The sequence below is a fragment of the Kogia breviceps genome, chromosome 2 (assembly GCF_026419965.1).
Source record: "Kogia breviceps isolate mKogBre1 chromosome 2, mKogBre1 haplotype 1, whole genome shotgun sequence".
Lineage (NCBI taxonomy): Eukaryota > Metazoa > Chordata > Mammalia > Artiodactyla > Physeteridae > Kogia > Kogia breviceps.
In genome coordinates, this window is record NC_081311.1 from 147,377,939 (window position 1) to 147,403,284 (window position 25,346).

Below are 25,346 nucleotides of genomic sequence, written 5' to 3' on the forward strand. Positions count from 1 at the left end.
TTTATCCTACTTGTCTGTCTCATTTTCTCTCTTTGTCTTCATTATTTCCCCTTTTTTCTGTAAAATTTGTTTTTGCATATACTTATACTTCAGTATTTTTTGCTCTAAGAACTACTATTAAGATGTGCCGACAGCATTCAGAGAAATACATATTTTTTTCTTCATGGTAGGTACCTTTTTCTCGCCGGACTTCTGGTTTTTTGGTAACAGGCACAGGTTCCTTCTTTACTGGGACAAGTTTCTTGGGCAGCTCAGACACTTTGAAGATATTAGTTTTATTTTTAAAAGAGTATTTAAAGACATGGAAAAAATGTTAAGAATAAAGAAACTATAATTAACAGAGCAGAATTAAAATTAATGAAAGCAAAATAAGGACATTTTTGTCCCTAACAATGAAGACAACTTATTGGATTCTACTTTAAGATATCAGAGTACTTTAAAAAAAATTATGATGTCAATGATTATGTGAATACCTTTAACTTCTGGTGTTTCTGGCTTCTTAACAGTTGGGACTTTCTTCACTGGGACAACTTTCTTTGCCATCTCAGGTACTTTAAAGATATTAGTAGCGTTTTAATAATATAAAATTGCAAAATGCAATATGTACACATAAATTTGACAAGTCTGTTCAGCACTGTAACATACAGATGACAGTTCAACACATAATACAGCACAATACGAAATAAGGAAAGAACGTCAAGTTTTAGACAGCACACAAAAATGAAGTAAATATTTATTTTACTGTAAGTACCTTTAGGTGGTGGAGGTTCTGCTTTTTTGATGACAGGAACTTTCTTCTCTGGAACAATCTTCTTGGGCTCTTCAGGCACTTGAAAGATAGGAATTTCTTTTAGAGTCAGATGATTACAATGAAAAGTTTAATGCTATGAATAAACAAAAAAGTTCACACATTTCTTTGCTATGCACATTGTTAAAGTCTGTAGGACAAAAGTTTTATGTGTGCAGTTGACTTTTGTTCTTGCCAATGAGGTCAAATGTTAAGGAAGGAGACAGAAGACAGATTTTACCTTAAATAAAATATATAATAGACATAAAAATCAAATGATGTATTTTCCCATTCAGTGAATCCTGTCTTGTACCTGCCGGAGGTGGGGCTTCTGGTTCCTCCTCTTCTGTAACAGGAACTGGCTCTTCCTCTTCAGGAGCAATTTCCACAGGTTCTTCATATACTTTAAAGATATAGTTAATTTTAGTTGAATGTGTGGAACAATATTCTAAAATGCATAAAATACAACACACAATAGTCATCTTGATTTCTCCCCTTGTTTCTATTAATATCGTTTCTTGTTTTTGTTAAGATGAAATCCATCTTGTTTGACTGATTTCTGTTTCTATGGATTTGAATGCTTGGAAAGCCCTTTTGGTGTTTAATGTTATTTATAGTCATTAGTTTTCCTGTCCTACTTCGTGTGCGTTAGAGAAGCTTTGTTGAAAAAGCTTATGATGGCCAGTGTAGATACCACTGACTGATGACCCAAAATAGATTTGAGATTGGAGCTAATTAAGAATAGTGAAGTAAGACAAATAATTAAAGGACAGAAAATGACCAAGAGATACTGAATTAGAAAAGAAGAGGAACAAGGCTTAAATTAAAAACAGTCATAAGTGGTAAGCTCATAAATGGTATTACCTATACCTTCTGGAGGAGGGGACTCTACTTTCTCAGGAACAGGGATGACTGGTTTCTCTTCTAAGACAGGTTTCTTTGGTACCTCTGGCACTTAAAAGATATGAGTTGGTTTTACTTCTGGGTAGTTGAGAAGTACATGAAATTTATACCATATCTAGTTCACATCTAGTTCAAATAACCCAGGGAGAGATCCAAGAATAAAATTCACGATTAGGCCAGTGATCTGTTCTTGGATCCACATAGTGGGAAGACAAAGTAGCCTATTAAGATTAACAAAACCATGTTAGTAAACTCTTCTAACACTTATAACAGATATACCAGTTTTTGTTTTTTAGTGATGCTATATAAAAACATTTAAAACCCTAAACATCCAGTATAGTATGTGTGTAGTTGTTAATATAAGATGTTTGACAAACAAAAGGGTTTCCTATAGTAAGTGACTTTTGAGACCAAGAGTGAGTGCTTTTCTACAGAATCTCATTAGTAACATATACCTTTAGCTGGTGGCACTTCGGGCTTTTTGGGAACATCTACTTTCTTTTCTGGAAGGACTTCTTTTGGAACTTCAGGCACTTAAAAGATATTGGTATTTTAACATTATGAAGAATCACTTGTAAGCGCTCATCACATTTACACAGAGCAAAACACTTTTCAAGAGATAAAGGCTGTATCCACCTCCATTAAATAGTGGACAGTTACAAGTACCTTTAGCAGGTGGGACTTCTGGTTTTTTGGGAACCACTGGAGGCACTTTCTTTTCAGGAACAACTTCCTTGGGCACTTCGGGCACTTTAAAAGATATTAGTCGTTTTTAGCTCATAGTTTCAATGACATATGGAAATCATTAAGCTGAGCAGCAGAACATAGCTTTTTAACGACAGACATTTTTCTGTAGGAAGCAGTGGCAGTGGGAAATACCTTTCACTGGTGGTGGTTCAGGTTTCTTGGCAATGACGGCAGGTGGTTTCTTTTCTGGGACAGGTTTCTTAGGTGGCACAGTCACTAAAGATATTAGAATGTATGTTTTAGAATCAGTGAAGAAGAATGAGAAACAAGAGAAAAGCCAATAATGCCCAGAATTTTTGCGACAAGAAGAGCTAAGATTGGCAAAGGCAACCTAGCGGCTGGCCAGTACCTTTTGGAGGAGGAGCAGGCTCTGGCTCTTCCACGACTTCAGCTGGAGGCTCTTCTGGGGCAGTTTCCTCAGGCTCCTCATGCACTTTAAAGACACAAGCTCATTTTAATGCTAGAATTGACTAAAGTATATGAAATATTTTGCAAAAAGATTATTACAGCACTAAGACAGTTTTTCTTTTTAAAAATACTGGTTTGGAGAGTTTCATGATTACCTGTTGGGGGAGGACTTTCCGGTTTGGGAGGAATAGCTTCAGGCACCTTCTTTTCTGGGACAGCTGCTTTTGGCACCTCGGGTACTTTAAAGAGATTAGTATTTTCATGATTAGCCAGAGTAAAGGCAAATAGACAGTGTCAAACATAGCAACATGGAGGTGGCTACCTTTGGCTGGTGGGACTTCTGGCTTTTTAGGAGGCATCACAGGTACTTTCTTCTCAGGGACAACTTCCTTGGGAGCCTCAGGCACTAAAGAGACATTAGTAAAATTACATTTAGGAGTTATGAGACCACGAGAGCAAAATGTTTCCAAGAGCAGAAGAGTTTTATCTTCTTAAATCTGAGGTGAGTGACAGCTACCTGTAACAGGTGGGACTTCTGGCTTTTTAGGAGGCATCACAGGCACCTTCTTTTCAGGGACATCTTCCTTGGGAGCCTCGGGCACTTAAAAGATATTAGTAAAATTACACTTAGAGGTTATGAGACCACTGGAACAAATTATTTTCAAGAGCAGAAGAGCTATGCCTCTTTAGGCCTAAGTTTTGTGACAAATACCTGTAACAGGTGGGACTTCTGGCTTTTTAGGAGGTGCCACTGGTGCTTTCTTTTCAGGGACAACTTCTTTGGGAACCTCAGGCACTTAAAAGATATTAGTAAATTATACTTAGGAGTTATGAGATCACTGGAACAAATATTTTCCAGAGACGAAGAGTTATGTCTTTTTAAGCCTAAGATCAGTGACAAATACCTTTAGCAGGTGGGACTTCTGGCTTTTTAGGAGGCATCACAGGCACCTTCTTTTCAGGGACAACTTCCTTGGGAGCTTCGGGCACTTAAGAGATATTAGTAAAATTACACTTAGAAGTAATGAGATCACTGGAACAAACATTTTCAAGAGCAGAAGAGCTATGCCTTTCTAAGCCTAAGGTTCATGACAAATACCTGTAACAGGTGGGACTTCTGGCTTTTTAGGAGGCATCACAGGTACTTTCTTCTCGGGGACAACTTCTTTTGGAGCCTCAGGTACTTAAAAGATATTAGTAAATTTACATTTAGTAGCTATGTGACCACTAGAACACAATATTTTCAAGAGAAGAGTTTTATCTTCTTAAATCTAAGGCGAATGACAGGTACCTGTAATAGGTGGGGCTTCCGGTTTTTTAGGAGGTGCCGCTGGTGCTTTCTTTTCAGGGACAATTTCTTGAGGAACTTCAGTCACTTAAAAGATATTAGTAGTTTTATGCTTAGCTTAAAGAGATCAATGGACTAAAAGTATTTCCAAGAGCAGAGGAGGCATTTCTTCTATAGACTAAAGACAGGGGTGAAAAATACCTGAAACTGGTGGGACTTCCGGTTTTTTGGGCGGTGACTTAGGAACTTTCTTTTCTGGGACAACTTCTTTGGGAACTTCAGGCACTTGAAAGATAGTAGTTTTATGGTTAGGTTAATGCAGAGCAACGGACTAAAATCATTCTCAAAAACTCAAGAGACATTTCTTCTGCAGAATGATGTCTGGGCCAACATGTACCTGTGACAGGTGGGACTTCCGGTTTTTGGGGCAGTGTTTTAGGAACTTTCTTTTCTGGGACAACTTCTTTGGGAACTTCAGGCACTTGAAAGATAGTAGTTTTATGGTTAGGTTAAGGCAGAGCAACGGACTAAAATCATTCTCAAAAACTCAAGAGACATTTCTTCTGCAGAATGATGTCTGGGCCAACATGTACCTGTGATAGGTGGGACTTCCGGTTTTTGGGGCAGTGTTTTAGGAACTTCCTTTTCTGGGACAACTTCTTGAGGAACTTCAGGCACTTGAAAGATAGTAGTTTTACAGTTAGGTTAATGCAGAGCAATGGACTAAAATCATTCTCAAAAACTCAAGAGACATTTATTCCTCAGAGTGATGTCTGGGCCAACATGTACCTGTGACAGGTGGGGCTTCCGGTTTTTGGGGCGGTGCCTTAGGAACTTTCTTTTCTGGGACAACTTCTTGAGGAACTTCAGGCACTTGAAAGATAGTAGTAGTTTTACGGTTAGGTTAATGAAGAGCAACAGACTAAAATCATTCTCAAAAACTCAAGAGACATTTCTTCTGCAGAATGATGTCTGGGCCAACATGTACCTGTGACAGGTGGGACTTCCGGTTTTGGGGGCAGTGTTTTAGGAACTTCCTTTTCTGGGACAACTTCTTGAGGAACTTCAGGCACTTGAAAGATATTAGTAGTTTTACGGTTAGGTTAATGCAGAGCAACGGACTAAAATCATTCTCAAAAACTCAAGAGACATTTATTCCTCAGAGTGATGTCTGGGCCAACATGTACCTGTGACAGGTGGGGCTTCCGGTTTTGGGGGTGGTGTTTTAGGAACTTTCTTTTCTGGGACAACTTCTTGAGGAACTTCAGGCACTTGAAAGATAGTAGTAGTTTTACGGTTAGGTTAATGAAGAGCAACAGACTAAAATCATTCTCAAAAACTCAAGAGACATTTCTTCCGCAGAATGATATCTGGGCCAACATGTACCTGTAACAGGTGGGGCTTCCGGTTTTGGGGGTGGTGTTTTAGGACCTTTCTTTTCTGGGACAACTTCTTGAGGAACTTCAGGCACTTGAAAGATAGTAGTAGTTTTACGGTTAGGTTAATGAAGAGCAACAGACTAAAATCATTCTCAAAAACTCAAGAGACATTTCTTCTGCAGAGTGATGTCTGGGCCAACATGTACCTGTGACAGGTGGGACTTCCGGTTTTGGGGGCAGTGTTTTAGGAACTTTCTTTTCTGGGACAACTTCTTGAGGAACTTCAGGCACTTGAAAGATAGTAGTTTTACGGTTAGGTTAATGCAGAGCAACGGACTAAAATCATTCTCAAAAACTCAAGAGACATTTATTCCTCAGAGTGATGTCTGGGCCAACATGTACCTGTGACAGGTGGGACTTCCGGTTTTGGGGGCAGTGTTTTAGGAACTTTCTTTTCTGGGACAACTTCTTGAGGAACTTCAGGCACTTGAAAGATATTAGTAGTTTTATGGTTAGGTTAATGAAGAGCAACGGACTAAAATCATTCTCAAAAACTCAAGAGACATTTCTTCCACAGAGTGATGTCTGGGCCAACATGTACCTGTGACAGGTGGGACTTCCGGTTTTGGGGGCAGTGTTTTAGGAACTTTCTTTTCTGGGACAACTTCTTGAGGAACTTCAGGCACTTGAAAGATAGTAGTTTTACGGTTAGGTTAATGAAGAGCAACGGACTAAAATCATTCTCAAAAACTCAAGAGACATTTATTCCTCAGAGTGATGTCTGGGCCAACATATACCTGTGACAGGTGGGACTTCCGGTTTTGGGGGCAGTGTTTTAGGAACTTTCTTTTCTGGGACAACTTCTTGAGGAACTTCAGGCACTTGAAAGATAGTAGTTTTACGGTTAGGTTAATGCAGAGCAACGGACTAAAATCATTCTCAAAAACTCAAGAGACATTTATTCCTCAGAGTGATGTCTGGGCCAACATGTACCTGTGACAGGTGGGACTTCCGGTTTTGGGGGCAGTGTTTTAGGAACTTTCTTTTCTGGGACAACTTCTTGAGGAACTTCAGGCACTTGAAAGATAGTAGTTTTACGGTTAGGTTAATGCAGAGCAACGGACTAAAATCATTCTCAAAAACTCAAGAGACATTTATTCCTCAGAGTGATGTCTGGGCCAACATGTACCTGTGACAGGTGGGACTTCCGGTTTTGGGGGCAGTGTTTTAGGAACTTTCTTTTCTGGGACAACTTCTTGAGGAACTTCAGGCACTTGAAAGATATTAGTAGTTTTATGGTTAGGTTAATGAAGAGCAACAGACTAAAATCATTCTCAAAAACTCAAGAGACATTTCTTCTGCAGAATGATGTCTGGGCCAACATGTACCTGTGACAGGTGGGACTTCCTGTTTTGGGGGCAGTGTTTTAGGAACTTTCTTTTCTGGGACAACTTCTTGAGGAACTTCAGGCACTTGAAAGATATTAGTAGTTTTATGGTTAGGTTAATGAAGAGCAACGGACTAAAATCATTCTCAAAAACTCAAGAGACATTTCTTCCACAGAGTGATGTCTGGGCCAACATGTACCTGTGACAGGTGGGGCTTCTGGTTTTTGGGGCGGTGCCTTAGGAACTTTCTTTTCTGGGACAACTTCTTGAGCAGCTTTAGGTACTTGAAAGATATCAGTATTTTTAGAATTTGGGAACAGTGAAGGCATATGTTAAAATAATCATGAAGAGGACAGACAATATATATTCTTAACACAGCAGTGGGAATAAATACCTTTAGCAGGTGGGACTTCTGTTTTTTTGGGTACAGCCACTTTCTTTTCAGGTACAACTTCTTTAGGAACTTCTGGAACTTTGAAGATATTAGTATCTATTAGTTGAAACTATAAAATGGGAATATCAACAACACATTTGCCCAAGCAAGTATCATTTATGAAACTGGCAGACACTTCTAAACACTTTTTCCCAGCCCCCAAAACAGGAGACCAACAACACAGAAGGGTAAATACCTTTAGCAGGTAGAGCTTCTGGCTTTTTAGGAGGAGCCACAGGCACTTTCTTTTCAGGGATGGCTTCTTTTGGCGGCACCTCAGGCACTTAAAAATATTGGTAATTTGTGTTTAGAAAAGGTGGAAATAATGAATGACTATATCATGCAATCATACACCAAGATATATTTGATTACTGACAACTCTTCTTTCTTTAGAATTATATCACCTTTATGTACTGGGATTTATACGTATAATTTTTTTCTAGCTAAAATAGCCGTTATTTTTCTCCATGGTATGTACAGCATTGTCATTACCTGTTGGGGGAGGACTTTCCGGTTTGGGAGGAATAGCTTCAGGCACCTTCTTTTCTGGGACAGCTGCTTTTGGCACCTCGGGTACTTTAAAGAAATTAGTATTTTCATGATTAGCCAGAGTAAAGGCAAATAGACAGTGTCAAACATAGCAACATGGAGGTGGCTACCTTTGGCTGGTGGGACTTCTGGCTTTTTAGGAGGCATCACAGGTACTTTCTTCTCAGGGACAACTTCCTTGGGAGCCTCAGGCACTAAAGAGACATTAGTAAAATTACATTTAGGAGTTATGAGACCACGAGAGCAAAATGTTTCCAAGAGCAGAAGAGTTTTATCTTCTTAAATCTGAGGTGAGTGACAGCTACCTGTAACAGGTGGGACTTCTGGCTTTTTAGGAGGCATCACAGGCACCTTCTTTTCAGGGACATCTTCCTTGGGAGCCTCGGGCACTTAAAAGATATTAGTAAAATTACACTTAGAAGTTATGAGACCACTGGAACAAATTATTTTCAAGAGCAGAAGAGCTATGCCTCTTTAGGCCTAAGTTTTGTGACAAATACCTGTAACAGGTGGGACTTCTGGCTTTTTAGGAGGTGCTACTGGTGCTTTCTTTTCAGGAGGAAATTCCTTGGGAGGCTCAGGCACTTAAGAGATATTAGTAAATTTACATTTAGGAGTTACGTGACCACTAGAACAAAATATTTTCAAGAGCAGATGAGTTATATCTTCTTAAACCTAGGATCGAGGACAAATACCTGTAACTGGTGGAACTTAGTGCTTTTTAGGAGGTGCCACAGGCACTTTCTTTTCAGGGAAAACCTCTTTGGGAGCCTCAGGCACTTTGAAGATATTAGTAAATTTACATTCGAGTCATGAGGATCAACACAGACAAGAATCACATTTACACAGCAAAAGCACTTTCAAGGCTAACAAGGTGGTTCTTTCCATAGCCCTCTCTATTCCCTCCTGAGGGGCTGTTAGGATGTACCTTTGACAGATAAAACTTCAGGCTTTTGGGGAGGATGCACTTTCTTTTCCCAGACAACTTCTTCGGGCACCTCAGGCACTTTAAAGACATTAATATTTTTACGTTTAGGAGTTACAGGAATCAATACAAACAAGAAATACATTTATACAGGAAAAGCCATTTTCCCAAACGTCTAAGCTTCCAGAAACATATACCTTCATCAGGAAGGGCTTCAGTCTTTTCGTGACGAACCACATATGTTTTCTTTTCAGGGAAAATTTCTTGGGGAGCTTCAGGCACTTTAAGAAATCAGTATTTTAACATTTAGTGTTGCAAAGATCAGTAGGAACAGCAAAATATTTTCAAGACTACAGGAGCTATCTCTTCTTGAACTTGACGGCATGGGGACTTGTACCTTTAACTGATGGAGGTTCTCTTTTTTTGGAAGGAACTCTTTTTGCAGGAACAGCTTCTTGAGCAGCTTCAGGCACTTTAAAGACATTAGTATTTCACATTTAGGAGTTAAAATGATTAATGAAAACAATAACCACAATATGTTAGCAAATGTAGTTTTTTAGAAGTTTCTTCTCTGCCTATTCTCCCCTTGCCCCACCAATCAACTAAGTTGACTGGGATTAGCAGCATCCTTGAGAAGATGGGCTCACCCTTCTCTAGCAACTAGTGGAGGTCCTATGACCCTGTAGACCCTCCTTATGAAGTATTTGTTGAATGAACACTTTTAATAGGAGGGTTTTCTGTTTTGATAGGAACAGTCACACATATTTTCTTTTGAGAGGGAACTTCTTGTGGAGCTTCTGGTGCTTTAAAGATAATAGTATGTTTACATTTAGGAGTTAGGAAGAACATTAGAAAAACATAGTTTTAAGAACCGAAGACGGACAATTTCTTCAGTATCTGTTCAGAGGTGACAGGTACCTTTCACAGGTGGAGGTTCTGCCTCTTTAGGAACATCCTCGGATACTTTCATTTCAGGAGCAACTTCTTGCACAGCTTCAGCTACTTTGAAGATATTAGTATTATATTATACTTAGAGGTTAAGGGAGCAGTGGAGACACTAATGACATTAACTGAACCAAAGTGACTTTTATGTCTACAAGGGTGCTTCCTTCAAGAACTGGATGAGGTACAAAGTCTTGAAGAAAGGAATCGAATCTTGTCTTTGTTTATTATTCCCCAGCTCCCTAGCACCATGCACACAGTGGGCATTTGTTAAATAAATGAAGGAAGGAAAGATAGAATGAATGATACCTTTAGTGGAAGGTGTTTCGATTTCAGAGGGAGCAGCTATGAGTACTTCCTTTACAGGGACAACTTCTTGAGGTGATTCAGGCACTTTAAAGATATGAATTCATTGTACTTCAGAGTGATGAAGAACAATGAAGAGCTTTAGTCAAAACCCCACCTACAGGAATGTCCCAGACTGGGTGACCTCCCTGCTCCTCAAATCTGAGTCTTTGGTAACAGTATGAATACTTGATTATCGGGAGCTGTTTTCTGGGTCACCTCAGGCACTATCAATATTAGTAATTTTATTTCTTTGAATGGTAGATACATAGGAACTGAGATAAAAATTTACCTTTAAGTGAAAAAAACTGATTTTTAAATAATTAACAATGTACCTTTTGTGATTAGTTTGAAGAGGATAAAACAGCTCCTTACCTGGACTGGCTTTATTTTGTACCCTCACCTTAGGCACTTTATTTTATTTTTGGCTGCATCAAGCGGCTTGTAGGATCTGAGTTCCCTGACCAGGGGATTAAACCCATGTTCCCTGCAGTGGAAGCATGGAGTCTTAACCACTGGACCCCTAGGGAAGTCCCTTAGGCACTTTAGAAAGGTGACTGTTTTTCAACTAAAGGAGGAAGGAGAACAACTAAAATATTTCAGACAGAGAAAATATTGTCAAGATGTTCAGATATTCTTTAAATTACAGAATATCATGGGCATTGTGAAGAATTTGGGGGGATGTTTTAAAATGTTCTCATCTGTTGATTTATCTGAAAATATTCAAAATGAGAAAACGTAGACTCTTTAAAAATAAAAGATAATGAGAAGAGCAAATAAATATTCAGGGCAGAATTCCAACTTTAACCGGTTTTGGTTTTAACTGCCCTGGTTTTAGAAGGCTCTCGCGTAGAGATGATATTACAGATAGAACAGTTCCACAGTGAATTTAATATTTTATTTTCTTTAAGTCATGGTTTTCTAAAAATATTTCTATATTTAAGTCTTAGGGGAATTCAGTTATTTCAAATTTATGCACTTGTTTTTGGTAGTAAGTTTATTTTAATAGAAGAGCAATTCAACAGGTAGTTGTATTATATCCTGGAATTTCAGCCCCATGGAGCATTTGAATTACTAACCTATAGTCTACAGCCAAGCACCTCTGTCATTTTACGGCACTGATTTCTGCTTTAGAGCGGTGTGGGGTGAGACTATTCAGTCTAGTTTCAGTGATATAAATGATATAGGTGATCTCTCATATAGATTTTTTTTTTCTAGCTAGTCTGAATTTTATTTTTTAAGGAAACAGCAATAGCTATTTCCACCTGGGTCACATCTGCACATTATATGTATATATATTTTCCCTGGAGGGCTCATAGATAAAATTTATAGCCCAAGCATCTCCATGTGTATAAAGTTATGGACTTTTCCCCCTTATGACTCACGGGGACATGTATATACCCAGTCGAGCTGCTACTCTGGGGAACCCAGTTCTCTGAAGTGATCTCCCTGGTAAGCATCTGGAGCTTTAGAGGTATTAGTATTTTTACACATGGTGAGTAAAACTACAATCATAAGATAAGAAAGTCAACCTTCTGGCTTGTACCTTTTGGTGTTGGTATTTTTCTTCTTTTGGTAACAGGAGTTTGTCTCTCTGGAACATCTTCCTTGGAGACTTCCAACTCTTTAAAGATATTAGTATTTTTTAATTGAGAAAGGCAAAGATGTGAAGACATGCCTTACAAAGAAAGTTAGGGATTATTAGCAGATATTATAACCTTAAATTAGAAATTTTATTTTTGTTCTAATGTTTATTCATTATATGAGTGGGATTTGACTTTTTAGGAGCAAGTCATAGATAGTTCCTTGTTTTGGGTACATTAGGGACACTAAAGATATTAGTATTTTAGCATTAGAGGTCATGAAAATCTACACAAAGCAGTGAACATATTTTGCAGGCTGATGAAGAAAGGTTTTCTTATTTAGATTTTCATAACTAAGAATTATACCTTCAGTTGGAAGATGCTCTGGAATATTGGGAACAGCCTCAGGTAACTCCACCTCTGGAAATACTTCTCTGGTTGTATCAGGCTCTTTAAAGATATTAGTAGGTTTACACTTAGAAGTTATAAAAACAGTAGATTATATAACATGCAATTTTTGAGTCTTGAAGCCAAAGATATTCATCCAAGTTTGATGCTGTTGGAATGTACCTTTAGTTGCTGGTGTTTCTCTCTTTTTAGGAATAGTCACATATATCTTGTCCTCTGGAACAACTTTCTTGGGTGGTTCAGGCACTTAAAAGATATGAGTATAATTATATTTATAAATGGTGAAGGAAAGTATTGAGCTTTTAAAATGAGCTAAAAATAAATTTTCTTCACTGGGTCATTGGTATTATATACCTTTTGCTACTTTGGTTTTTGTCTTTTGAGGATTAGTCACAAGTACTTTTTCTTTTGGAGATGATTCTTCAGATACTTCATAAACTTTAAAGATATTAGTATTTATACAATTAGAGGCATTTCAAGGTGGATGAAGAATAGTGTTAAGAAAAACATAATACATAATACACATCTATAACTCGAATGACTAGTACTATGTAAATCCAAGTTAGTGACAATAACACACTGGCTAGGAAAAAGCCTCATTCCCAGTTTTATGATATAGGACTTTTCAGCATTTCTTTATGATCATGATGGTAAAATTGAGGAATCAACTGGTCAGGGACTAGTATATAATTCTTTTACTTTGTCTGCAGAAAGATACTGGTAAAATTTCCCTATTGTTGTTAATTTTTATGGATTTTTTTTCTTAAGGAACAGGGTCAACGTTGAGTTGCACATCAAGAATTCTCCAATATTTGACCTACTGGAAATTCATCTAAGTCCTTTCCTGTTCCAGAAAACTAGTTATCTCTGTTTTCAAACCAAATCTAGTCTATGGTTTCATATTCAATATTAATGTGAAAACCATTCAGAGATTGGAAGAAGAAAAGAAAAATAAGAATGGGTAAATGTTTGGAAAATAAGGCAACTGAAAACTAAAGATTTCTCCAGATTTCAGAAAGGAAGACTGGCTGATAATAATAACCAAACTCAAGGACAGAAAGGGTATTCAAAGGAGGGAGTCGTATATTTTTATCCAAACCTATTATTATAGGGTGACAAAAATTGGATTTAAATTTTACATTCAAATAAATGGAAGGATATCTTGACTGCTGGCATTTTCACTATTCAGATTATTAAACAGTATTCTATTCAGAATACTTTTTTACTCATATTATTTTACTCTTCAAATTAATTAATTATAATTTTGCATGAAGGCAAAACCAAAAATGGCTTGAGAATTCTTTTGAGGTTCTAATGGCCTTGTAAATCTATGGGTATTTGAATAGCACTGCCAAAATGTTTACAACGATTGTTGCAAGGAGTAAAAAATACTAATGCTGAAGTATTTTGATTCTACATATCCAAGTAAAATATTATTATCAAGTTAAAGAAAGTTGCTTTATGGTCTGAGAAAATGAATTGCTGAAAAGCAGAGGACATTTGTACACAGAACAGGTTAACAAGACAATGACAAATTCAAAGACAAATGACTTTTCTAAAATTGGGCAATGGTATACGTACAGAACTCTTTATTTTTTAAATTGGTGAGGAAATATACCTTGTCTGAGGCTAATAGTCATTCAAATTATCTAATTTTAGCCAAATATATTTGGCATGTTAGGATTTTACAAGATATTAGTATATTTACTTTTAAAAGCTATGAAGACAAACACAGACGAACCAAAGAGAACCACCAGTTTTTCTACACTCACTGTACATCGTTGCATCTTCAGAAAGAACTATGGGTGATATTTCTTCTTGAATACTTTTCTTAGTCACCTCAGGAACTTCAAAGATATTAGTATATTAATTGTAATAAATACCAAATATAAGATATTAAGAATATAAAGAAACAAAATACAAATATTTACATCACTCACATTCACTTTAAACCATGAATAACTAAACATAGTGTTATTTCATGTTGTGATTAGTATCAGTGTATACCTTTAGCTGGTGGAACTTCAGGCTTTTTAGGAACAGCTTCATGAACTTTTTCTTCTGGAACAATTTTCTTGGGTACTTCAGGTGCTTTAAAGATATTTGTTTTATTTAAAAAAATTGCAGCATTGGGTGTAAAATATCAAGACAAAAAGGGGCATCTAACAAGGAGAATATCAAAAAATCCCCATATTATAAGTCATCTAAACACACAATCAATGCATCTCTCTAGACGGCCTTGTTGATGAGTAGTTGATTTGTCATATTAGAAGGACTTTGCCCTTTGGATACAACATCATTTTCTATTGTCACTTGGAACATGTTTATTTGTTTCCAGAGCTACTTGAAAATAGCTTCCAAAATGAATTATTTTTGAAAAAGAAGTTGAGGGGTCAATATATAAATATTGCTTAAGAAGAGGATCAATACAAATAAAACCAACTTTTAGGCTTAGGCCTGTGTTCCCAGAGAGTAGTCACAAAAGGGAGGATTATGTTATGGGACATAAATTGAAGTTTACATAATTCAGCCATTTTGTGGCATTGAGAGGAGAACAATCTCTCTCTCTTTCTTCTCATAATAAATGAATAAAAGGGAGTTTTGTATTAGTGGCGAATCAGCAAAGGCAGATAGATACCTTTAGCTGGTGGAACTTCAGGCTTTTCAGGAACATGTACTTTTTCTTCTACCACAATTTTCTTGGGTACTTCAGGTACTTTGGAGACAGTAGTAATAGTTTCTTTTACTTTTAAACATTCGTAAAGATTTTTTTAACAAGTAGAGCATAAGAGAAATATAAAAACAGAAAAGAACATAGCCACAGTATAAAATATAGACATCACTTTATCAAATATATTACAGTAATTAAAATGAGTTGAATTTTGATAACAAATACAACAACAAAAATCCAGGAGAATTTCCCATGTAAGAATCATAAGAACTTGACGAGAAAAATGAATAAGACACCTTCAGCTGGTGCTCTTTCTGCTTGTTTTGGTGGAATAATTGAAATTTTCTCTTCAGTGATAACATTCTTAAATGCTTCAGGGACTTAAAGATGTAAGTACATATTATTTATAAGCTACTGTTTTTCATTTTTATTGTGAAATTCAAGAGGTTTAAAAACTGAACAGGGCTTCCCTGGTGGCGCAGTGATTAAGAATCTGCCTGCCAATGCAGGGGACACAGGTTTGAGCCCTGGTCCGGGAAGATCCCACATGCCGTGGAGCAACCAGGCCTGCGAGCCACAACTACTGAGCCCACGTGCCACAACTACTGAAGCCCACGTGCCTAGAGCCTATGCTCCACAACAAGAGAAACCACCACAATGAGAAGCCTGTGCACAGCAACGAAGAGTAGCCCCTGCTCACTGCAACTAGAGAAAGCCTGCACAGCAGCGAAGACCCAACACAATAAAAAAAAACCAAAAAACAAAAAACCCCACAAAAACTGAACAAAGCAGGGACACTAAACACACAGTCACAATGTATTTATATTTACTAGGACATTAAAATTAATAATTAACAGGAAAACAGGGATTTATCAATAAGCAGGTGAGTGAATATATAATCAAAGAGTACCAAAGAAGGAAAACTGGGTTCACTGTTTGGTTAGTAGTGATATTGCTTTGGGTATTTTAAGTATAACAGTGACTTTCTTTTTTGATAGAACTTTCTTTAGCCCCTAACCCACTTTCAAGATATTAGTTTGTTTTAGACATTCCAGAAACACAAAACACAGAAGAAAAACATCAAGTAGAATTCAAACTTGTAAAGCAGCCAAGGTGCTACTGTATGTAAAATTAGGTAAGTAATTTTTCACCAATAAAATACCTTTAGCTGGTGGCTCTTTTCGAGGAACAACTTTAGTAGGTGTTTTTTTTGGAGGGATGATTTTCTCAGATATCTCAGGCCCTTTAAAGATATTAGTGTTTTGGTTTAGAATGAACTCCTGAAGTATCATGGCCGACGATGACTAAAATTAGTACAATGAGGGCTCATAAAATGCTTTCTCTATTCATATTTTAAAAATTTATACCATACCTACTTTCAAAAAAGACTTGATTTTGCTAAGTTTCATCTGTATTGTAAATTTATTGTGTAAACTAAGCACACACACATTCCTTCATATTACACACATATTATTAATTTGTTCAAGAGCTGGAGTAGTCTTGCAGAGAATGTATTTGTAGGTTTATTCTCAGAATATACTAGAATGCAGGTGCTACTACCACACTTCATTTCCTTCCTTAATGTTATTTCTCCTGAAAATATCATAAAATGGTGGAAGATTTGGATAAGTAATTATCAGTTTGTGAACAGTTGACTGAAATGCTAACAAAGCAATGGTTCTTTTGCCTGGACATGTAAATTCCTTAGTGAACTGAGGAGTTTCTTTCTCACTCAACTGATGACACTGGCCAATATCTGGTACCTGGCCAATATTTTGGTACCTGTAACAATCACGTACCACTCTTACTTGGATTTAAAAAGGAATCCACAAATTCATACCGTGAATTATGTTATCTCCTCAGGCAAGTAGATATCAAACATTATTATCTTGTTGGCTAAAATTATACTCTGTGGTTAATCTCTACTCCATATCAATCATTGTTATCAAGTAGTTTAAACTCATGCTTAAAGTATTTCATGATTTTATCATGGAAAGTAAGTGGGTTTCTAATGTCCAAACTGAACATGAAATGTACTTTTAAAAAGAAGTTAGAGCAACATATAGCAATTTGTAATATCTGCACAATTCCCTATACCTTTAGGTGGAGCTTTGGGTTTTTCATATACTTCCACTTCTTCAGCCTCTAAGACTTCTATTACCCTATGGACTTCTTCAACTTTGTGTACTTCTTCTTCAGCTCTATACTCTTCTATTTTGAGGACTTCTTCAACCTCATGGAACTCTTCTTCAAAGTATTCTTCAACCTCATGGAACTCTTCTTCACGAGCTTCTTCCACTTGTGCTTCCACTATTTCTAATTCTGCTCTTTCTTTTACTACTTCCTCTTTGTGGACAGCAACTGATATTTTTTCTTCAAGAACAGCTCTCCCTGAAAGAGCATCTATTTTAAGAGATCTATTTTTTTTACACACAGCAGAAATGAAGACATAAATTCAAAATATAAAAAAATCTGAGAAAGGCTTTCATGCAACAACACGTGAAAATCAAAGATCTTCCCAAAAGTACCTTTAGCTGGGGGAACAGCTTCTCTTTTAGGCACAGGGACTTTCTTTTCTGGGACTTTCTTTTCTGGGACTTTCTTTTCAGGGACTTTCTTTTCTGGGACTTTCTTTTGAACTTCAGGCACTTTAAAGATATAGTTTTAATATTTGAGACTGTCAAGAGCAAGATTCCATAGGCAAAAGACATCAAAAATGATCAAGACATGTAGACATAAAACATAAAAATCTTAATGAAAAAGATTATAAGAAAGTTCAGGTTAAAAAGAGAAGATGTACCTTTGGCAGGAGGGGCCTCTTTTTTCTGAACAGGAACAGGTACTTTTTCTTCAGGAACCTTCTTTGGCACTTTAAAGATATGAGGCGTTTCAGTTAGCTGACAATACTCAATGATAAACATGAAATAAAAACATCAGAAACAACATCAACATTACAATAATCGAAGTCTAAGAAGTCACTCTATTGTAAAATTGAACACCAATTTTAGAGGCTATAAAGATATTTTTCCAAATCACTCATTTGTACTAGCCACACCTTAGAAGAAGGTATGTCCACAAAGAACCTGTGCTATCCTTTTTTTTTTTTTTTAAATAGCAGGGATTACCAATATTGGGCCTACTTCTACTATTTTTAATTTGATGAAGGCTTTTTTCAAATGATTACCATCATAGAGTACTTAAGCCTTGATACAGGTGTCACATTCTGCTGGGCACTATCGTGTCTGCTGAGGATGTCTATTGCAATAGGGACAGAATAACTTAATCAATTAGGAGTGCTACTGAAGCATTAACCTAATTAGGAACAATGAGAGATAGACATTTTGTAATAACCTGGAATGCTCTGGCCAGATACTACAAAAGGGACACGAGGCTCTTTAAAATAATTATTATCTAAGCATTAGAACAGATAACCCCCCCTCCATAAAATAACAGTAGACATAATTATTATAATAATTACATGATAAAATTCGACTTATGTAATGGAATAAAATCTAGGAGTGGAATGTTGGGAGGAAGGATCCACTGTAATGTATATAAGTATAGAGAAATGTACTATTAACATTAAAATTCTCAGCTATTTAAAATAAGAATATTCTGGAATAATTCACACACACACACACACATAATCATTCATTAACATTCCAAAAAAGGCTAAAACAATCGAATGAATTATATTTAACAGATTCTTAATCAATTTCATAAGTTTCCTATTTAAATGACTCTAAGAAAGTAATGAATGAAGATACTTTTGTTTTTTAAAAAGAAAATGAATGGGAATTTAAAGATATTGTCTTTAATAAAAGGATTTGTTATACCTTTAGCTGGTGGTGCCTCCACTTTCTTAGGAACAGGAGTAGGTGCTTCAGGTACTGCTTTCTTAACCATTTCAGGCACTTAAAAGATATTTCAAGGACATTTTGAAAAATGCCATGCAATTAACAGAACAACCATATACCAAAAAAAACCCCAAACACAAAACATTGATTTATTTAAAAAATATATTAGCAACCTAAATGGTAATTGCATATATGAAGTATTGACTCTAAAGGTGAGAAGGATATTACTTGGAAATCCTATAAGCAAACATAATATCAACTATAAAAAGACTGTCATAGTCTTTAGCAATGATAGCCTAACAATTATTCTAAAGAGCAAACACCATAGAAATAGAAACTAAGGATTGAAAACTAGGAGAAAGTATTACAATAGCATCTGGCCAAAAAAAATATTAAAGTGTCAATAGCATAAAATTCTCTCTCTCATTCTATTAAAGTGTCAATAGCATAAAATTCTCTCTCTCATTCTAACTGAATTGTAGATGCAGTAGAAAAAGTTGGGTCAAGAAAAGGAATACAAAGTTTCAGGTGCCAGTTGTAATTAATCTTCACCTTATCATTGATATGATGTAAGAAAAGTATACTAGTGAATATCAGGTTTAGATGAATTCTGAGAAAGATTCGGAACACCAGACATTTTAAATGTCCAACTCATAAAAGCAGCTGTACCTCTAGGTGGCGCCACCTCCTCAACCTCCTCTATGCAAGGTGGTTCCTCTGGTATCTCTTCTTCTGGAATAGGCTCTTCAGGCTCCTCAAACACTTTAAAAAGATGATTATTTTGTAAATTATTTTTATAATTCATTTGAATATTAGACTAAAATGATACATCTGAAAACTGAGGTTGTCTTATCAGCATAGTTAACTTAGCCTTCTAAATGCATGTGAAAACTCACTCATCCTTGAAAAAAGTCTCACTGCGTCTTCAAAATATGTTAGGCCCTTCACAGAATTTTAGAACTGGAAAGGACTTCAGAAAGAATTTAGTTTAAATTATTATTATTTTTTTTAATGGAGGTGGACTTTTTTGAAGTCAAACATTCACTTAGGGGTAGAAGTCAGATTTTCTGCACCAGTTACTTAGGCTTAACTGGAACTCCTCCTGGAGAAGCTAATCCCACAACTGCCCACCAAGTCACCTGATGAAAAATTTCCCATGGCAAATACAGTTTCCCTTCAAAGATTCTCATTAAAGTAAAACAAACAAACAAACAAAACAAACAAGGAAACAAACAGGCTAAGCATGTAAGAAGAGAGATTCGATCGGTTTTAGTTTGCCTATCCAGTTTCCACTAGGTAAAGAATAGTTTCTTTTACAGTGTGAATACATTTATTTTCTGGAGTGAAATGTGCATTTACCTCCTGAAAATATTAGACAAAAATAAGACAATGATGCTTTTGAAAATGCTATTTTCTTAGAAAGTCATCTACCTTCAACTGGTGGAACTTCCTCTTCTTTAGGGACAATGATTCGTCTTTCTTCCGCTTTCTTAGGCACCTCAGGAACTTAAAAGAGATTGATTGTTTTAGGCACTTAAAATGCAAGAGCCAAGAGGAGTACATAAAGACCAAGTTTCCCATTTTTCAACACAAGAGAGTTAATAACAGAATGCACATGCACCAGATGAAACATTGACATTTCATAGCATCAGTTAATGAGACAAAAATAAGAGGTTTGTGGTTTAAGATAAAGGGTCCATTAAAGAGACATTCTATCTTTTACTGCTGGAGCCTCTACTTTTTTAGGGAGAGCAATGGGTACTTCAGGGACTGGTTTCTTAGGTACTTCAGGCTCTTTAAAGATATATAAGTTTAGTATTTTTATTTTGTAGGAACAACATACATAGACAAATCAACATAAAATACACAAACACAAAGTGGAAGAACTGACACGGCACAAACACGGGTGCAGCAGAGTCCCAACTAATGACTACACACAGACCACACAATGCAAATGTCTATATGGAACATCCCTAAGTGAAGAGCATCACAGTTCAACATCGGGGCAGCAAACACACCCCTGTTGGGAGTGATGTACCTTTGGCAGGAGGAGCCACTGCTTTCTTAAGGCCAGGAGGAGGCACCTTCTTTTCTGGTTCAGGCTTCTTAGGCACCACGGGCACTTTCAAGATATTATTTTATTTTGTAAGTTCAGTTTCACAAACACAGAGACAATGGACACCACGATAATGTAAGTTATGTTAACAAATACTGGGAAATGGGACATTTTGGCTTTTACAGATGAAGAAAGAAATGGCAGTGTCTAATTCGCTTGGGAAGAGCAGTACCTGTGGCAGGAGGAGCCTCCTCTTTCTTGGGAGTGATCACTTTCTTCTCTGGCACTTTCTTCTTAACCTCAGGCACTTTAAAGACAGCATTCCATGATAAGAATTTATTGTGAGGGACAAAAAAGAGAGAACACAAGAAGTCCACAGAGAAAGACCAACATGCAACAGTTGCTCAGGGTAGGGACCTAATGCAAGTCAGGAGCCCAAGTGTGATGATATAATTAGGTTTTGTGGAGGAAGCGATCAGCAACCTATTTGAATACCAGAGGACAGATGCTGTCATTTCATCCACTTAAATTTCACTAAAAATTAATTAAATCATTATCTAAAAAATATTTCTGAGGCTTCCCTGGTGGCACAGTGGTTGAGAGTCCGCCTGCCGATGCAGGGGACACGGGTTCGTGCCCTGGTCCGGGAAGATCCCACATGCCGCGGAGCGGCTGGGCCCGTGAGCCATGGCCGCTGAGCCTGCGCTCTGCAACGGGAGAGGCCACAACAGTGAGAGGCCCACGTACCGCAAAAAAAAAAAAAAAAAAAAAAAAAAAATTTTCTCAATTCCTGAAATCCAATAAAGAGGTAGCTTTACTGTTTCACTGATTATAAGACTATTTAACCTAGTGGAGAGGTCATGCTTATTTTAAGTAGTGATGTCATAAGCTTTTGCATAAAATATTATTGAGCTTTAAGGCATAAATATATTATGTCCTGTACTATGAACTGATTGAATATGATAAATCTGGATACTATTCATTCAGTGATGGAGTACTTTTATATTCCTTACTTTATTTTAACCTCACAATAATATCCGAGCCCACCAGAACTAACATTAGTATCCCCATTTTATAGGAGAGGAACTTTAGGCTCAGATCAGTTAAAGGACTTTCTCAGGCTAACACAGCAAGATACAAATTCAAGGCTAAAATCAAAACCTGCTGGGCTACCTTTTTTATGTATGTATCAGAAGACATAAGCTATTATGCAATGCTTTCATAAATACATTAATCTTTCTTTTACCTTTTTATCCTGACGTTATAAAGGCACTTAATATACACGGTTGAAGGATGACATTTAGGAAGAGTTGTTCATTATATTTTTCAGGTATTTTTTGTGTAGATAATTTAGGCTTGTAAAATATCTCTATGAAAATTATTATGTTTAATAAAATTATAGGGAATTGGGTAGAATTTTGGGGGCAGTTTCGGGACAATACTTCCTTCCATCTTTGCTCTTGAATACTGCTTTGCAGCCAATAAAGAGTGGATATCAGTGTTCCTGAACATTTTTAGAAATTAATGTGACTAGTTTATAAACATAAATTTTCCTAAATCCCAGTTCAACTATAATTTTTCTGGTGAACATATGGATGAAGAATGTGTATTCACTTCGGGGAGGTGTACCTTTGGGTGGTGGAGGTTCCACTTTTTTAGGAGCTGGAACAGGGACTTTCTTCTCTGGTACAAGTTTCTTTGGCACTTCAGGCACTTAAAAACATTCATTTTAAGACATTAAAAATCACATGTACAGCACTGTATATGTAACAAAAAGACACATGAGAATAAGGCCATAAACAACTAAATAACATTTCATATCATAAAATTTGAAAAGACATTCAGACGATTTTCAATAAGTAGACACATAAGACAGACACAAAACAATAAGAGCTCACATGTCTGGAATGTTTTCTAAGATTTAGATGGTAGAAGATATAGAGAGTAAAGCAACATAGATAAAATTAGAGATGAACAAAAAAATGGAAAGGCAGAATTCAACACAAAAGAGGCCTGATGACTTCAAGAAGAACTGCTATACCTCGTGCAGGTACTGGCACCTTAGGTTTAATTTCTGGAAGAACTTCTTCTTCAGGTACAACTTCTTCCTCAGGTACAAATTCTTCCTCCCCAAAAGGAATTTCCTCTTCTTCAGGAGCAACTTCCTCTTCCTCTGATAGAATTTCCTCTTCCTCTGGTGGAACTTCCTCTTCCTCAGATAGAATTTCCTCTTCCTCGGGTGGAATTTCCTCTTCTGCTGGTAGAACTTCCTCTTCCTCAGGTAGAACTTCCTCTTCAAGAACAATTTCTTCTTCAAATACAACTTTCTCTTCCCGAAGTAGAGCTACAGGAACTGGAACTGGAACTGGCTCACGTTTCTTTGGCACTTTAAAGACATTTGTTCAATCGGACAAGCATCACTTTTATGTACAATATTCAAAACAGTGGGACAACATGAAAAGCAAATATTCTGTGATCATAAAGCATCAACTGTCACCAACATAAGTAATTATAATTAGTGAGGCTGTATAAAGCCAGTTAGTTTTCCTCTTTTGCCTTGGTTTTGTTCGAGATTAATGTACCTTTGGGTGATGGAGCTTCCACTTTTTTCGGAACAGGTGTTGGCTCCTTTTCTTCTGTGATGACCTTCTTGGGCACCACTGGCACTTTAAAGATATTATTTGTCTTTAAGAATGTGTTGTTTTACATGTCTTAGAGCAATAGACATAAAAAGGAATCATGAAATATCTGACTTTTATATTTCTAACAAGATAGACAATTGTTTAAAACATGTAATGTTATAAGGGAATTTGTATGTGAATATATGTAAATGTAAGGTTTTTTCCCATGAACTTTATATGATGAAGTGACGTACCTTTTGCAGGTGGAGCCTCTACTTTCTTAGGAGCAGGAACCAGCACCTTCTTCTCAGGCACAGGCTTCTTGGGCACTTCTGGCACTTTAAAGAAATGATTTAGAGAAACATTTTATACAACTTAAAATTTTGAGTCTAAGCATAGTTTCAAAAAGATTAAGGTCATAAGAGTATGACCAAGTTACTTCAAGAAGAATTTTACCTTTAAAATAAAATCTTTTCTTTTCCATAAAGGAATACTAAAGTGTTACACCCACAAAGAGCACATAATTGAACCATTTAATTTTTTACTCATATGCAAAGTTGAAATTTAAAAAATTTTATGACATTGCAGGTTCATGTACCTTTGGCAGGTGGAGCTTCCACCTTTTTAGGAACTGGTACTGGCACTTGCTCCTCTGGTACAGGTTTCTTGGGTACTTCAGGAACTTTAAAGATATCATATAGGGTTAGTTTCAAATTTTTCACCCATAGAGAAGAATCTAGCAATTTTAGGCCTTACTGAAGCATCACAGATATTGTAACAATTTCACTTTAGGAATGAAAATAATAATTATAACAGCCACAAAACAAAGGCCAGAAAATGCACAAAAATTAAGATTAAAAAACACTGAAAAAACATAGACTGATAAAGACAACACACAATGTCTGGTAAATGATAATTTTGTCCATTTTGGTATTACAATTAGAATTTACTTTACTCTAAGCACGTTCCACTAAAGAGGAGGAACCAAGCATGAAGCAACAGCATGTTTTGATGGTAAAATTCAGAGATGAATACACAATAAACTGCTCCAGTAACCAGTTTATCTTGGCATTAATATTTTTAATATCATCATGGGGAAAGAACTGATTTGGCTCGCCAAGTTATACTATCAATACATGGGTAAATTATTACACTATTCCACTGATGGATTACAGAGAGATGTACCTTTAGCTGGTGGAGCCTTCTCTTTCTTAGGAATGGGCACAGGAACTTTCTCCTCTGGCTTCTTAGGAATCTCAGGCACTTTAAAGATATTGTTTATTGATAAGTTCTTACTACCAGTAACAACACATCCACACAAAGGATAGTTAACAAACAAAAGGACAGTTTCAAAGAATAGACAGTAACACACACACACACACACACACACACACACACACACACACAAGGTTTTGAACTCAGAAGATAATTAGCTATTTATATGCAGATGAAGTCTTTTATATGCTCGTGATAAGAGTGGTGGTGTACCTTTTGCTGGTGGGGCTTCCTTCTTTTTGGGAACAGGAACAGGTTTCTTCTCTTCTGGAACAGGTTTCTTGGGTACCTCAGGCACTTTAAAGATATTATGAAGAATTTTGGAAATGTTGCAGAAAAGATACAAAATGTGAAAAGCAACTACAGAAATCATACTTCAGCATCTAAAAGTGTCTTTTTCTAAAATAAGCAGAATTGGTCATCAGTGCTAATAAACCCCAGAATCTGACCAAATTGGATACAAAAGATGCTGCTGCTTATCCCTTGGCAGGAGATATAATCTACCTTTGATGGGTACCACTGGCACCACTTCTTCAGTTATGAGTTCCTCTTCTTCTGCAGTGATGAGTTCTTCTTTTTCATGAATGTACTCTTCTTCAAAATATTCCTCTACTTGGGTTACAGCTTCCTCTTCAAAGGCAATCTCTTCTGGTTGTCTTTTAGGTACTTCAGGCACTTTAAAGATATTATCTTTAGGTTGGATATTTTCCAATTATTCAATAAAATTAAGACATGTTAGGAACATAGCCATTTGTAATAGAAGAAGGAATAGGCTTTATCT

General features: G+C 36.6%; 1 protein-coding gene across 1 annotated transcript in view; it reads right to left on the reverse strand.

The window, feature by feature from the left end:
• TTN (titin) overlaps positions 1 to 25,346 on the reverse strand; it is a 283,596-nt gene that overhangs the window by 124,082 nt on the left and 134,168 nt on the right. Inside the window, exons 138-170 of the mRNA XM_067026386.1 lie at positions 25,070 to 25,240; positions 24,779 to 24,862; positions 24,476 to 24,553; positions 23,889 to 23,972; positions 23,545 to 23,628; positions 23,252 to 23,335; positions 22,711 to 23,055; positions 22,299 to 22,382; positions 20,902 to 20,976; positions 20,652 to 20,735; positions 20,045 to 20,119; positions 19,283 to 19,375; positions 18,593 to 18,670; positions 17,557 to 17,625; positions 17,285 to 17,404; positions 16,854 to 17,147; positions 15,919 to 15,999; positions 14,724 to 14,801; positions 14,093 to 14,176; positions 8,188 to 8,271; positions 7,993 to 8,076; positions 7,826 to 7,909; positions 7,530 to 7,616; positions 3,363 to 3,446; positions 3,168 to 3,251; positions 3,001 to 3,084; positions 2,787 to 2,870; positions 2,570 to 2,653; positions 2,357 to 2,440; positions 2,146 to 2,223; positions 1,652 to 1,741; positions 1,101 to 1,190; positions 752 to 829 (exon numbers count right to left, since the gene is read on the reverse strand). Coding sequence (XP_066882487.1) covers positions 752 to 829; positions 1,101 to 1,190; positions 1,652 to 1,741; positions 2,146 to 2,223; positions 2,357 to 2,440; positions 2,570 to 2,653; positions 2,787 to 2,870; positions 3,001 to 3,084; positions 3,168 to 3,251; positions 3,363 to 3,446; positions 7,530 to 7,616; positions 7,826 to 7,909; positions 7,993 to 8,076; positions 8,188 to 8,271; positions 14,093 to 14,176; positions 14,724 to 14,801; positions 15,919 to 15,999; positions 16,854 to 17,147; positions 17,285 to 17,404; positions 17,557 to 17,625; positions 18,593 to 18,670; positions 19,283 to 19,375; positions 20,045 to 20,119; positions 20,652 to 20,735; positions 20,902 to 20,976; positions 22,299 to 22,382; positions 22,711 to 23,055; positions 23,252 to 23,335; positions 23,545 to 23,628; positions 23,889 to 23,972; positions 24,476 to 24,553; positions 24,779 to 24,862; positions 25,070 to 25,240 — 3,324 coding nt within the window. The remainder of the gene's footprint in view (positions 1 to 751; positions 830 to 1,100; positions 1,191 to 1,651; positions 1,742 to 2,145; positions 2,224 to 2,356; positions 2,441 to 2,569; positions 2,654 to 2,786; positions 2,871 to 3,000; positions 3,085 to 3,167; positions 3,252 to 3,362; positions 3,447 to 7,529; positions 7,617 to 7,825; positions 7,910 to 7,992; positions 8,077 to 8,187; positions 8,272 to 14,092; positions 14,177 to 14,723; positions 14,802 to 15,918; positions 16,000 to 16,853; positions 17,148 to 17,284; positions 17,405 to 17,556; positions 17,626 to 18,592; positions 18,671 to 19,282; positions 19,376 to 20,044; positions 20,120 to 20,651; positions 20,736 to 20,901; positions 20,977 to 22,298; positions 22,383 to 22,710; positions 23,056 to 23,251; positions 23,336 to 23,544; positions 23,629 to 23,888; positions 23,973 to 24,475; positions 24,554 to 24,778; positions 24,863 to 25,069; positions 25,241 to 25,346) is intronic.